Genomic DNA, 13,974 nt, shown 5'->3' on the forward strand with positions numbered 1-13,974 from the left:
TAAATCGTACAGAGTAACGTTAGCCTTGAGGTGATTAAATCTCTCCATCTCTTACGTTACCACCGCTATGTGCACAGGGCTGCCCGACATAAGTTTGTTTACATGGAGACATCCCTGGCTACTCCTGCTATTCGGTGTATCACTACTCAGCGACGACGTGTGTGAGTGAGCCGCGCTTACATTCATGTAACCTACGGCCCTTAGAACGGGCTGTTGCCTCATTTATGCTGCTGAACTCGCTCACTAAATAATAAAACGTCACTCATACACGACATCATAACTGGATTTTCTGTGTCTGTCTGAAACTTGGCAGAACCAAATGGACTTTCTTGCGATTAACCAAGTTACCCCCCCAAGGCTATAGTTACATTCAAAAGCCCCGTAGTTCTGGACGTGGTGGGAGACTGGCTGTTATACATCATGCAGATAATTCATTTGAGTGCATTCACTTTGCTCTATCTGGGCCTCTGCAGCTACAGGTGGTCCTTGTCTATCGCCCGCCTAAGTCCCGCCACATGCTAAAGGTCAAACACTGGACCTGGTATGCTCCACAGGTACAACCCCCACCCATCTACAAACTGTTGACCTGGCTCTTTCTGATCACCTTGCGGTCATGTTCTCTGTTTCTGTGCACACACACAGGAAGTGTGTGAAAAGTGTGCATACCAAAACTATCCTGCACCCTTGCAGGCCATCCTACCAGCGATCCCCCGAACTACACAGTTGATGACTTGGTTAATCACTACAACCTGGGCCTGTCACATAGTCTGGACTCTGTTGCCCCCCTCATCACTCGATCTGTCTCCTTCTCCTGTCCCGCTCCCTGGTTCACTGCTGAACTCCGCCTCATGAAGGCCACAGGGCGGAGGCTGGAGAGGTACTACAAAAAATCTGGCCTCACTGTCCACCAGGAAGCCTACAATGACCATGTTAAGAACTACAAAGATGCTCTGTCAAGTGTGAAAACAATTACTTGACACTCTTTGGCATCCAACAACTTTTTCCACCGCCTACTCTGCCCACCTGACCCTCCTCAACCATCTGAAGCTGCTGGCCTATGCTCCAGGTTCCTGGAATACTTCCAGAAAAAGGTAATAACCATTTACCAGCAACTTCCCACCCAACCACACTACCGCTGCTGGACATAAACTCTTCATCTGTCTCCACACCGCAGGACTGCCTCTCCTCTTTCTCCCCACTTAATACAGCTCAAGTTCTTGAGCTAGTGTCAAAAGCTAAGGCCATGAACAGCAAACAGGATCCAATGCCGACTGCCTTGTTCAAGGCATTTCTTCCAACTCTGGGTCCCACACTGGTCAACAGCATCAACACCTCGCTGTCTTCTGGGGTGGTCCCCACCGGCTTTAAAACTGCGGCGGCGATCCCTACACTCCTGGCCTGGACCCAGATGATCCAAACCACTACTGCCCAATCTCCAATGTACCTTTTATATGCAAGTTACTGGAAAGAGCTGTGGCTGCCCAGCTCAACCATCATATGCTACATCACAACCTCTACAAGCCATGTCAATCATAGCACAGAAACTGCCCTCATCAAAATCACAAATGACCTTCTCATGGCAGCTGACTCTGGCCATGCCTTCTCGACCTCTCTGGAGCCTTTGATACAGTCTCCCACTCAATTCTTCTCACTCGCCTCTCCGAACTCATTGGCCTCACTGGTACTGTGTATTCCTGGTTTCAATCCTATCACACCAACAGGCAACAAATATCACCCTTAAGGGCATCTGCTCTGAATTGTCGCCAGTCTCACATGGCGTGCCTCAAGGATCTGTGCTTGGCCTGCTACTATTCAGTATCTGCATGCTACCTCTTGGGATGATCATCCAGAAGCATGACTCCTCTTCCACTACTACGCTGATGACACCCAGATCGACTTCAGCACTAAGTCATTTACTCCCCTTCCACCAGTGCCGCTTATCAACTGCCTGAAGGACATCAAGAACTGGATGGACAGTAACCTCTGACAGACTCCAGTAGGTCCAGAACTCTGTGGCTAGGATGCTCACCCACACAAAACTTGGACTTCACATCACTCCCATCCTGAAGAAGCTCCACTGGCTTCCAGTTAAGACCCGGATCAAATATAAAATCCTCCTTGGTACGTACAAATCTCTCCATGGACTTGCTAATCCCCGCCCCCTTTTTGTTTGTTAAGCGTCCTTGGGCTTGTGTGTATTATTATTCAGTGTGACAGAGTATTAAATGTAAATGTGCTGGTGAACTTGCTGCAGTCTGTGCTGTTAGAAAGATGTGTTCTGTTGTTAATGATTAACTGATGTTGGAGTTGTGCTGAGTCCACTTTGAATCACTGAATTGTTGTTTCATGACATGTTTTTATTTTGTGTCTGGTGTCTTTATCTCTATTTCATCTTCTATTATCTCTCCAGACTCTGTCAGGCTGCTGGACGGGACTAGTCTGTGCTCAGGCAGACTGGAGGTGAAGTCTAACCAGTCTAACCAGTCTAACCAGTGGTGGTCCTCAGTGTGTGAAGCTGACTTTGACCAGCAGGATGCAGAGGTGGTCTGTAGGGAGCTCGGCTGTGGGGCTCCTTCAGTCCTCCAGGGGGCGCTCTATGGAGAAGTGGAGGCTCCGATGTGGACCAAAGAGTTCCAGTGTGGAGGCCATGAGTCTGCTCTCCTGGACTGTAGAAAATCAGGCTCAGCTAGAAACACCTGCTCACCTGGAAAAGCTGTTGGACTCACCTGCTCAGGTAGAAGAGGAGCTGCAGCTTTGATTTGGTTCCTTTCTGTTCTGATGAAACTCACTTTATTGTTTTACTGATGACTCTCGTTTCTGTTCAGAGCCTGTCAGGTTGGTGGGAGGAGCCAGTCGCTGTGCAGGAACACTGGAGGTGAAACATCATGGTGACTGGAGACCAGTGAGTTTCTTTGTCTGGATCCTGAAGACAGCAGATGTTGCCTGTAGAGATCTGGACTGTGGCTCTGCTGTTTCTGTAGGACAGAGAATGGAGTCCTCACACAGACCTGTGTGGTCGATCAGGTCTGGCTGTGTCCAGTCTGGATCTGCTTTGAGGGAGTGTGTAATATCAACTTCCTCTTCCTCCATCCTGGATCTCACCTGCTCAGGTAGAAGAGGAGCTGCAGCTTTGATTTGGTTCCTTTCTGTTCTGATGAAACTCACTTTATTGTTTTACAGATGACTCTCTTGTTTCTGTTCAGAGCCTGTCAGGTTGGTGGGAGGAGCCAGTCGCTGTGCAGGAACACTGGAGGTGAAACATCAGGGAGACTGGAGACTAGTGAGATACTTTCTCCTGACCTTGAAGGAAGCAGCTGTTGTCTGTAGAGATCTGGACTGTGGCACTGCTGTTTCTGTAGGAGAGAAAAAGGAGTCCTCAGTCAGACAGGTGTGGTCGATCAGGTCTGGCTGTGTCCAGTCTGGATCTGCTTTGAGGGAGTGTGTAACATCAACTTCCTCTTCCTCCATCCTTGATCTCACCTGCTCAGGTAGAAGAGGAGCTGCAGTTTTGATTTGGTTCATTTCTGTTCTGATGAAACTCACTTTATTGTTTTACAGATGACTCTCTTGTTTCTGTTCAGGATCTGTCACGTTGGTGGGAGGAGCCAGTCCCTGTGCAGGAACACTGGAGTTGAAACATCAGGGAGACTGGAGACCAGTGACGGACTCTGACTCTGTCTGGACCCTGAAGGAAGCAGCTGTTGTCTGTAGAGAGCTGGGCTGTGGCTCTGCTGTTTCTGTAGGAGAGAGAAACGAGTCCTTAGACAGACCTGTGTGGCGGATCAGCTCTGACTGTGTTCAGTCTGGATCTGCTCTGAGGGAGTGTGCAACATCAGCTTCCTCTTCCTCCATCCTTGATCTCACCTGCTCAGGTGAGCCCATCAGATACATCATCAGTGACATCATGTATGACAGTAATGTCTCCAGTGTGTCCTCTCCTCTGTCTCAGTTTCCATTGGACTGAACTGTAAAGTCCTCCAGGACAATGACGTCCTAAAGTGTAGAGAGGTGGGCTTGTTTCTGGAAGCTTTAGCCTACAAGAAATGATGTAACAGTACAAAGGAAATGTGAAGCGTGTGTTTATACTAAAAAGTTATGCAAGGCAGCCAGCTAGATCAAAGATAATCACAGGTCATTTTACTTATACTCAGGTACACCGCTTCATCGCCAATCTCAGTCACTGAAATTTACATGACCCACGTAGTATACAAAATTGCTACATAAAGGAGCAGGACAAGCTAAATGAGTAATGTACCCACTCAGTACAGTAACGTTACTTACTATGGTCTATCTGAATATCAGGATCAGAGTCCACCACCCACTGAAAACGTGTTACAAGAATATGGATACAGCTCTTAGGCAAGGACCGGATTGCTCGTAGCAATGGCCACAATACCCCATACACCCACAGTACCCCCACACATTTCCAAGGGGGACACAGTTGTAAACCTTCTTGAGGTCAACAAACACATGTAGACTGGATGGCCGCTCAAAGTGCTCTTTCCAGAGTCAGCAGTTCTGGCCAGAAACTGATCAGGCACCAATGATCAGCTTCTGGCCACAGCTCCTGCCAGCAATCTCTACAATGGAGGCTTTGAACAGGGACGGATTCCATGACCCCACCCTCCCCCGGGATGTGGGAGATCCTACGCACAGGGGCCACCCTATCCATCCTCACTAAATGCTTAGGTTTACCTGGTCTGTCTGGCAGCCTTCTGATCCAACTCACCACCAGGTGTTGATCAGCTCTTTCCCTGAGTGTCCAATACATACGGCCTCAGGTCTGATGATTCAATCACAAAGTTAATCCTCGACCTTTGGCCTAAGTTGTTCTGGTCCCCAGCCTCCAGATTCTGCGTTCAGATATCTGTTGATATAGATTACTGACGGACAGAATCCCACAGCTCCATGTTGAAGTGGTTTTGGGAGATTTCAGGTCACTACAGTTTGTGTTTAATGGGAGCTGATGGACTCATGATGGTGTGTGATTTGATGTGATGACTGTCCTTGTGTTTGATCAGATCCAACAGATCCTCTCATCAAAGAGGCCGTCCTGCCGCTGACTCTGCTGTTGGTGTTGCTGTTGGTGACTGCTGCCCTTTGTTTCTACTGTAAGGTACTGACTGTGTCTGTTGTTCAGAGGACTGAGATGAAGCACTCGGTCTGTGTTTACTGAAGAAGAGGAGGAGTGATGCACTAACTCACATGTGTGCTTTCATGTCTCTCCAGGTCTGCAGGGGGCAGAAGCCGGGCAGGCAGGAGGACATTCAGCTGGATTATTATAACAAGGGTGTTTCTGCAGCTGAAGGAGGGTCGACTGAAGAGGAAGGAGCTCAGGGAGCAGAGTAGGACCTCCAAGGAGCTCATCTCAGCTGCCACACAACCCACCATCAGCTCAGTCCAGGATTTTACACTTTTATACTGATGTTCCCTTTAAACAATATGGCTGGAATTATTAGATTACGTTAGAATCTCTATTTTTATTACTCTCACCATGAAAAGAGAAAAAACGTGTGTCAGTCTTTTCAAACTTCCTGTCTGTGGCTCTCAGCTCCAGGTTTCTACCCTTATGTCTTGTTAGTTCGGCACCTGTATGCATTTGGTCTCATACTACTTTAATAAAACCTATCACTGAAGTGTCAGCATAAGTGCCTGCTCCTCAAGAGAAGTCCTACTCGGGTAAAGAGTGTACCTGTGCGAGTCCACCTACATCTAAGGGGTGGTGATGGATAAGATGCCTGCCTTTGGTGTGCAACTCCCCACTGTGACCCATCTACCAATGTGTCCCTGAGCAAGACACTTTACCCCTAGTTGCTCCAGAGTTGTGCGACCTCTGACATGTATCAGCTAAAAGCATCAGCTAAATGAATAAATGTATATGTAATGTACAAGAGTAGCACACCTACTCACTTAAAGAGCATGGCTATCCGTTACTTGTCCTCGATGACATGAACATTCACCTAGACAAATCAAACTCAGCAGTCTCTGATTCAGTCCTTTGAACTAACACAGGTTTTCAGCCTCTCAACACAAAGCTGGCAAGGTTCTTGAGCTCGTTCTTGTCGGAAACTATGCCACCGAATGCCTAAGAGTCACACCTCTACACATGTCTGACCACTATTTCATTCAGTTCACTGTTCCAGCACCGTATGTCTGAGACCAAGGCAACCTCCGTCTCCCGCTCACTTTGCCTCAGTGGTAGCTTATGCTCTGCCTCCCCTCAACACATTTTCCTCACTCGAGGTCAATGATGCTGCACAATCTCTGTGCTCTAAACTGAGCTCATGCCTGAATAGTCTGTGTCCTCTATCCACCAAGCCTGCTCGCCCGAACCAGTCCCACCCGTGGCTAACTGATACCAACCGTAGGCTGCGCGCTGATCTCAGCCGCTGAAAGAAAATGGCGAGAAACCAGAGACCCTGCCGACCTTAAAGCCTACCAAATGCTCCTATCCTCATTCTTAACAAGCATCAGTTCTGCCAAAACTGCGTTCTTTAATGACAGAATTAGCAGTGCCACTTTTGCCAATTTTGCTTAATTTTGCTTAATTTTGCTTAATTTTGTAACGCAGGACTGATGCTTTACTTCACTTTTTAGCTTTTAGATTATTTCATAATCATGTTGAATCATTTAATAATTAATAAAGTTGCTTATTTCATAATTTCTCTTTGCAATTTAAGTATTTTTATGCATTTTGCTGTGAAATATCTTCATAACTAACCCAATAATGTGAATAAAAATATGAAGATGTGTGTAGCAAGAGCCTTCAGAGGTTATAAAGATGTCATTTTTGACATTTATTTTATGTGGAGAGGGCATAGATTAAACATTTTCATCATCACATTGCTATGCGCAAAATTGAATGATGAATTCTAGGTAGTGTATAGCACGCCTTTAATTTAAATGTACTGCTATATGCACAAAAGGCAAGGCAAGTTTATATTTATAACACATTTCAACAAGGCAATTCAAAGTGCTTTACATTAAACATAAAAGCAACATAGGGAAATTGAAAAAATACACATTAAAATATAAGGGTGAAAATAAAAACAGGATAAAAGAAACAGGGTTTAACAGGACAGTAAAAGTTACAGTGCAGTGTACAATCAGGGTTAAAAGAGTTAAATGGAAAATAAAAACAGGCTGAGGGGTTGAGCAAATAAGTGAGTCACAATTATTTTGAAAAGAGAATAAACAGAGAAGTACACTTAATCTACTCTCTCTAGCTAGTCTGTACTCGGGTCCATAGCAATCTTTGGGTCCACTGAAACTCCAAAAACCCTTCAACACTACAGAGAAACCAGGACATGTCTGTCCGCAAGCCACTTTGATCCAGTTATACTCTGGACCCACTTGCGCGTTTACAGTTGGACAGAGAGTCCTGCAAATCACTCGGGTGCAAGATTTAAGACCACTTCCTTCACTCTGTTCAATCTCACTTCCATTATCTTTTCACTCAATTACCTACTAATTTCTCACCGTGTAAATATTTAATTAAAAGCAATGGTAAAAAGCTAAAAATAAAGAAAAAGAAAACAGGACAGTAAAAGTTACAGTGCAGTGTAAGTCATCAATAAAAAGAAAAATCTTAAATATTTAATTAAAAGCAATGGTAAAAAGAAAAGTCTTCAGTCTTAATTTAAAAGAACTGACAGTTTCAGCAGACCTGCAGTTATCTATGAGTTTGTTCCAGATATACGGAGCATAATAACTGAACACTGCTTCTCCTTGTTTAGTTTTGACTCTGGGGACAGAAAGCAGACCTGATCCCAGACCACCTGAGAGGTCTGGATGGTTCATAACGAAGCAGAAGATCGGAAATGTATTTTGGCCCTAAACCATTTAGTGCTTTATAAACTAACAGCAGGATTTTGAAATCAATTATTTGACATACAGGAAGCCAATGTAAAGACCTCAGAACTGGAGTGATGTGATCCACCTTTTTGGTCTTATTGAGGACTCGAGCAGCTGCGTTCTGAATCAGCTGCAGCTGTCTGATGGATTTCTTAGGGAGCCTGTAAGGACACCGTTACAGTAGTCGAGTCGACTGAAGATAAATGCATGGATAAGTTTTTCCAGGTCCTGCTGAGACATAAGTCCTTTAATTCTTGAAATATTCTTCAGGTGATAGTAGGCTGACTTTGTAATTGTCTTAATGTGGCTCCTCAAATTCAGGTCTGAGTCCATGACTACACCAAGATTTCTTGGTTTTGTGGTTCTTAACATTACAGATTCAGGCTGTGCACTGACTTTCAATCATTCCTCCCTGGCTCCAAAAACAATAACTTCAGTTTTATCCTTGTTTAATTGAAGAAAGTTCTGGCACATCCAGTCGTTGACCTGCTCAATACAGTTACTCAGCGCCTGAATGGGATCATAGTCCCCTGGTGAAATGGTTATGTAAATCTGTGTGTCATCTGCATAATTATGGTAACATATGTTGTTGTTTTTCATAATCTGAGCCAGTGGAACCATGTAAATGTTAAACAAAAGGAGGTCTCAGAATGGAGCCTGGGGGAACTCCACATGTCATTTTTGTTAGCTCATTTGTGTGATTACCTGAAGACACAAAGTAGTCCCTGTCCTTTAAGTAGGATTCAAACCAGTTTAGTACTGTGCCAGAAAGTCCAACCCAGTTTTCAGTCTGTCTAGTAATATGTTGTGGTCGACCGTGTCGAATGCAGCACTGAGATCCAATAATACTAAGACTGAAATTCTGCCACTGTCAGTGTTTAAATGGATGTCACTGAAGACCTTAACAAGAGCCGTCTCAGTGCTGTGGTGTGGTCGAAAACCTAACTGGAAGACATCAAAACAGTTATTTAGTGCCAAAAAAGCTGTTGAAAAACAGCCTTTTCAATGATTTTACTTAAAAATGGGAGATTTGATATGGGCCTATAATTGCTCATTAGTGACCTGTCTAGATTGCTCTTGTAGTAGATCTGAGGCCATGCATTTAGAAACATTTTTGAAAAAAAATTGTTCAGAGGCTAGAGACACAGGAGGGTTGGTTAGCCTATAGACAGTAGCAAACAGGACACGTGCATTATTAGTGTTGGTGATGAAGTCAGAGAAGAAGGACCTCCTTGCATTTCTCAGTTTTAAATTATAAATGCGAAGTCTGTCTTTATAGACGTCATAATGAACCAGGAGTTGTTTTCCTCCATCTGCTTTCAGCTTTTCGACCCTCTCCTTTATGAGTTCTTTCCAGCGTGGCATTTCTCCAAGAAAATCTTCTCTTACCAGAGACAACCTTCACCTTGACTGGTGCAATGGCATCAATAACATTTGTAATTTTAGAACTGAAATTATCTACAAGCTCATTGACTGAGACCCGTGAGAGGGCGGGTGTCGAAGAGAAAGCCTGAATAAATTTTTCCCTGGTGTTCTCAGTGATATGCCGTTTTGTGATTACCTCCGTTTGTACATTTTTGTGCACGCAGATAGCACTCTCAAAGAAAACACAGGAATGATCAGAGAGCAACAGCAGTCACCACAACCTTGGAAATGTTCAGACCCTTGGAGATGACCAAGTCCTATATGTGCCCCTTATTGTGCGTGGGCCTCGTCACATGTTGGGTCAGTCCATAATTATCAAGAACACAACACAGTTCTTTAGTCCCTCTGTCCTGGGGGTTGTCAACATGGATGTTAAAATCACCAACAATAAGCACACAGTCAAAGTCAATACAGATTATAGACAGCAGATCACCAAAGTCATCAAAAAAGTTTGCACAGTATTTAGGGGGCCTGTAGATATTTAGAAAAACAGCTTGAGAAGAGGAATTCAGCTGAGGAGCCACATATTCAAAAGAAGCAAAATTCCCATAAGACTTCTTTTTGCATTGGAGGGAGTCATTAAACAAAATGGCAGCTCCACGTCCTCTCTTATGCACTCTAGCTTCACTCATAAAACTGAAGTTGGGAGGGGTAGACTCGATAAGGACAGCGGCACTGTTATCTTGGTCCAACCAAGTTTCAGTTAAAAACATGAAATTAAGATTGTGAGTGATCATCGTTCACAACACCCTACAGTCCTTCATCGTTCACAACACCCTGCTGTCCTTCATCGTTCACACCATCCTACAGTCCTTCATCGTTCACACCATCCTACAGTCCTTCATCGTTCACACCATCCTACAGTCATTCATCGTTCACACCACCCTACAGTCCTTCATCGTTCACACCATCCTACAGTCATTCATCGTTCACACCACCCTACAGTCCTTCATCGTTCACACCATCCTACAGTCCTTCATCGTTCACACCATCCTACAGTCCTTCATCGTTCACACCACCCTACAGTCATTCATCGTTCACACCATCCTACAGTCCTTCAGTCATTCATCGTTCACACCATCCTACAGTCCTTCATCGTTCACACCATCCTACAGTCATTCATCGTTCACACCACCCTACAGTCCTTCATCGTTCACACCATCCTACAGTCATTCATCGTTCACACCACCCTACAGTCCTTCATCGTTCACACCATCCTACAGTCCTTCATCGTTCACACCACCCTACAGTCATTCATCGTTCACACCATCCTACAGTCCTTCAGTCATTCATCGTTCACACCATCCTACAGTCCTTCATCGTTCACACCATCCTACAGTCCTTCATCGTTCACACCATCCTACAGTCCTTCATCGTTCACACCATCCTACAGTCATTCATCGTTCACACCACCCTACAGTCCTTCATCGTTCACACCATCCTACAGTCATTCATCGTTCACACCACCCTACAGTCCTTCATCGTTCACACCATCCTACAGTCCTTCATCGTTCACACCACCCTGCTGTCCTTCATCGTTCACAACACCCTACAGTCCTTCATCGTTCACACCACCCTACAGTCCTTCATCGTTCACACCACCCTGCTGTCCTTCATCGTTCACACCACCCTACAGTCCTTCATCGTTCACACCACCCTGCTGTCCTTCAGCGTTCACAACACCGTACAGTCCTTCATCGTTCACACCACCCTACTGTCCTTCGAGTGCTATCTTTGTTCACACAAATGTACAAACAGATGAAATCACAAAACGGTGAAAAACGGAAAATCACTGAGAACACCAGTTAAATATTTATTGAGGCTTTCTCCTCAACACCCACCCTCTCACGGGTCTCAGTCAATGAGCTTGTAGATAATTTCAGTTCTAAAATTACAAATGTTATTGATGCCATTGCACCAGCCAAGGTGGAGGTGGTCTCTGGTAAGAGAAGATCTCCATGGAGAAATGCCACGCTGAACAAATCTCCAGGTTCATTATGACAGATGGGATGGGGGCATTTATGGGGGACTGCGCTCGGTGCTCTAGTTGCACAACACCAGCGTTGAACTGTTGTGCAGAGTTCTGCCTGTCTGTCGAGCATTGCCTGCACCTCCTGTTTAAAAACGATAAGATATTCTTGGTGGGGTTCATCAGGGGTGATAAATGAGTAAGCAACCTGTAAATTCATACATTTTCCATCACACTTATAGAAGTTGCGATAACTGCATTTGATCAGTGTGCACAGCAAAGTGTCTGAAAACGACCTTAAAAGCTGGATGCCTAGTCAAGCCCCTCCTGAACAACGCCTCAAGCACCATGATTCCTTGTAGATTACATATGATGGTAATGTTAGCTATTTAGCTTGCAAAATGTCAGCAATAACTGCCTACATTAAGCTGTTGAAAACAGGCGCCTTTTTCCCGAAAAAACTAAAATAACAAACCCAAAATTAATCAGTAATAACTCCTCAACCATTAGGCCTAGATGCATAATTCTGGTCTCCTTTGAAAAGTAAGAAGCTAAGGAATATAAATCCATTGTATATTACTTTTTTTTTTTTTTACTATTACAGACTAAATGGAGATACAATAAAGAAAAAATCTGTTATTTTCATCCTCGCCTGGTAAAAAAAGCTGTATTTTAATGCACTAAAACAACACAACCATTATAAGCAAGCTGAATATCTTCTAATACACCTAGAATGCAATTGTAACTGTAAATCTGATGAAAATAAACTAAAATACAACCGTTATCATACAACATTTTCAAATATACCAGGTAAATATTCATATTTTGGCAATATTTACTGTTTAAAAGTTGGCTTTTATTGGTAGATATCTTTAAAAACACTTTTTCTGTCCATACAACCAAGTTCCAAATGACAAACATTGAAATATTGATAAAAACAGGAGTATTCATCAACATTCCTGTCACCAAAAAGCCCTCCCATGCTTTACAGGCCTGTAGATTGAGAACAGAACATCCCACAGTGATTGGGGGGGCATCAATTGATCCGGCTTGAGCAGAACTTTCATTCGGTACCCTGTCTATGTATCTCCAACGGGTCGGCCACAAAATGGTGAAAAACACCGTGTGTTCTCAAGCGGCATGTTTCCTCTCTGGAGAAATGTCGAGAGCAGGCAGGCAGCTCGCAGGTATTACGCAATAATCAAGATGGCGCCCGTTTAGACTTGTAGCAACAACATCAGCGGATTTTGGAGTTAAAACGGCGGGGGGGAAAAAATTCAATCAGTAATTTTGCCCAGAGCACGGTTTTGCTGTTCCACATACCGCTATTTAGATTTTGGATTTCAGCACTGCTATCGACAGCACTGGGCGATATTATTGTCCTGAAAATGACTCTTTTTGAAAGAAAGTACATTCATATTTGTTACAAGATGTTTTGATGTCTTCCAGTGATTGCTTCTTTTGAGGTCATGAATCCTCCACCAGGTCTGCTACACACAGCTTAAACCTGAAGTACTAGTTTTTGCTACTTGACATTTGACAGCTGATGTTACATTGTCTGTTTTCAAAGGACAACAAAATAGTTATTCAAAGACTGTCATTTATATTTTGAGGTGTTCTTCTCCTTTCTCCCACAGATGTGACGTGATAGTGTTGACGACATTAAAAACTGAGCCATCTTTTATAGTTAACTTATTAACGTATTTTTCATAACCTGAAGCATTGTGTGTGTGGATCATTTGTCCCACCTTGATGCCCAGAGAGCTGCAGAGACCTGGGAAGCATCCTCAGTGTGCTGGAAGTCTGTAGGCTTGGCTGGAGTGACGTGGAAAGGCCTTCTCTCCTTCTGTTATATATGATAACTAGCCTTTACACCCATTACCAGAGCCTGGGAAGTTTTTAAAGAGTGCCTTGTTTGCTGCTGATATAAGTCCAGTTTAAACACAAAAGAATGTGCACACATCCAAAACAACCTGTGTGTAATAGCTGAAACAAAGAATGACCTGCTCAGAGTAATTATTCATCCTAAGTGGTATCATTAACTGTGATGTTGAAATTTGAGCTCTCAGAGTGCTAAACAGGTGCAACACCCACAAGATATTTTCAGAGGTCGCAAACAACGCAGCTTCAAAACTATTCAGTGGGCAGATAATTCTTTGTTTTCCACATACAGTTATTTCCCAGTGAATGTCACATTTGTCTCAAAGCGATTTCCAAATAAAAACCAGTAAATGACATCAGCTTTTCATTTTTTACTTTCAAAACATGTTAATGTTTTGTTTTAATTTACAGTTGTTAACTGCCGTATTTTGTTAAGTTTAGATCACCACTATTTTCATTTAACAGAGAAAAACGATAAATGAAGAATGTGATTTTATATTTAGTCTGATCAATTTTATACAACAAAATTATTCAATACACAAGCAACTGTTTAACAAATTGCAATCCATCTTTCATCCACGAAAGAATATAAATGTAAAAGTTGTTTTGAATTGGACAATGCGATTCATCCTCAGATTAAAATCTATAGGCTGCACTGTCCTTTTGACGCTATCAGGTTATTAACCGTTGCACTGAAACACTTACTGAGGGCCCGCTATGGCCAGCGGGCCGCCTATTGCCGACCACTGCTGTATGGCATGGTGTTGGATCTTAGGCGTGCCCCTATGGATAATTTTTTATCAGAAGGCCCCCCTCTGTGCACTGCCTAATTCAGTTCAAAGGGG

General features: G+C 43.7%; 2 protein-coding genes across 2 annotated transcripts in view; one reads left to right on the plus strand and one right to left on the minus strand.

The window, feature by feature from the left end:
- The window catches only part of LOC119891530 (scavenger receptor cysteine-rich type 1 protein M160-like), a 667,824-nt gene extending 661,161 nt beyond the window's left edge, over window positions 1–6,663 (plus strand). The window contains exons 10-14 of the mRNA XM_038703245.1: window positions 2,411–2,734; window positions 3,204–3,393; window positions 3,787–3,872; window positions 5,022–5,116; window positions 5,230–6,663. Of these exons, the coding sequence (XP_038559173.1) occupies window positions 2,411–2,734; window positions 3,204–3,393; window positions 3,787–3,872; window positions 5,022–5,116; window positions 5,230–5,349 (815 nt within the window). The 3' untranslated portion in view covers window positions 5,350–6,663. The remainder of the gene's footprint in view (window positions 1–2,410; window positions 2,735–3,203; window positions 3,394–3,786; window positions 3,873–5,021; window positions 5,117–5,229) is intronic.
- LOC119891504 (scavenger receptor cysteine-rich type 1 protein M160-like) overlaps window positions 1–13,974 on the minus strand; it is a 1,270,577-nt gene that overhangs the window by 106,132 nt on the left and 1,150,471 nt on the right. The gene's annotated exons all lie outside the window — the stretch shown is intronic.

The sequence above is a fragment of the Micropterus salmoides genome, unplaced genomic scaffold (assembly GCF_014851395.1).
Source record: "Micropterus salmoides isolate LMB-PRFRI ecotype aquatic unplaced genomic scaffold, ASM1485139v1 Ms_hic_scaffold_7, whole genome shotgun sequence".
Classification (NCBI taxonomy): Eukaryota; Metazoa; Chordata; class Actinopteri; order Centrarchiformes; family Centrarchidae; genus Micropterus; species Micropterus salmoides.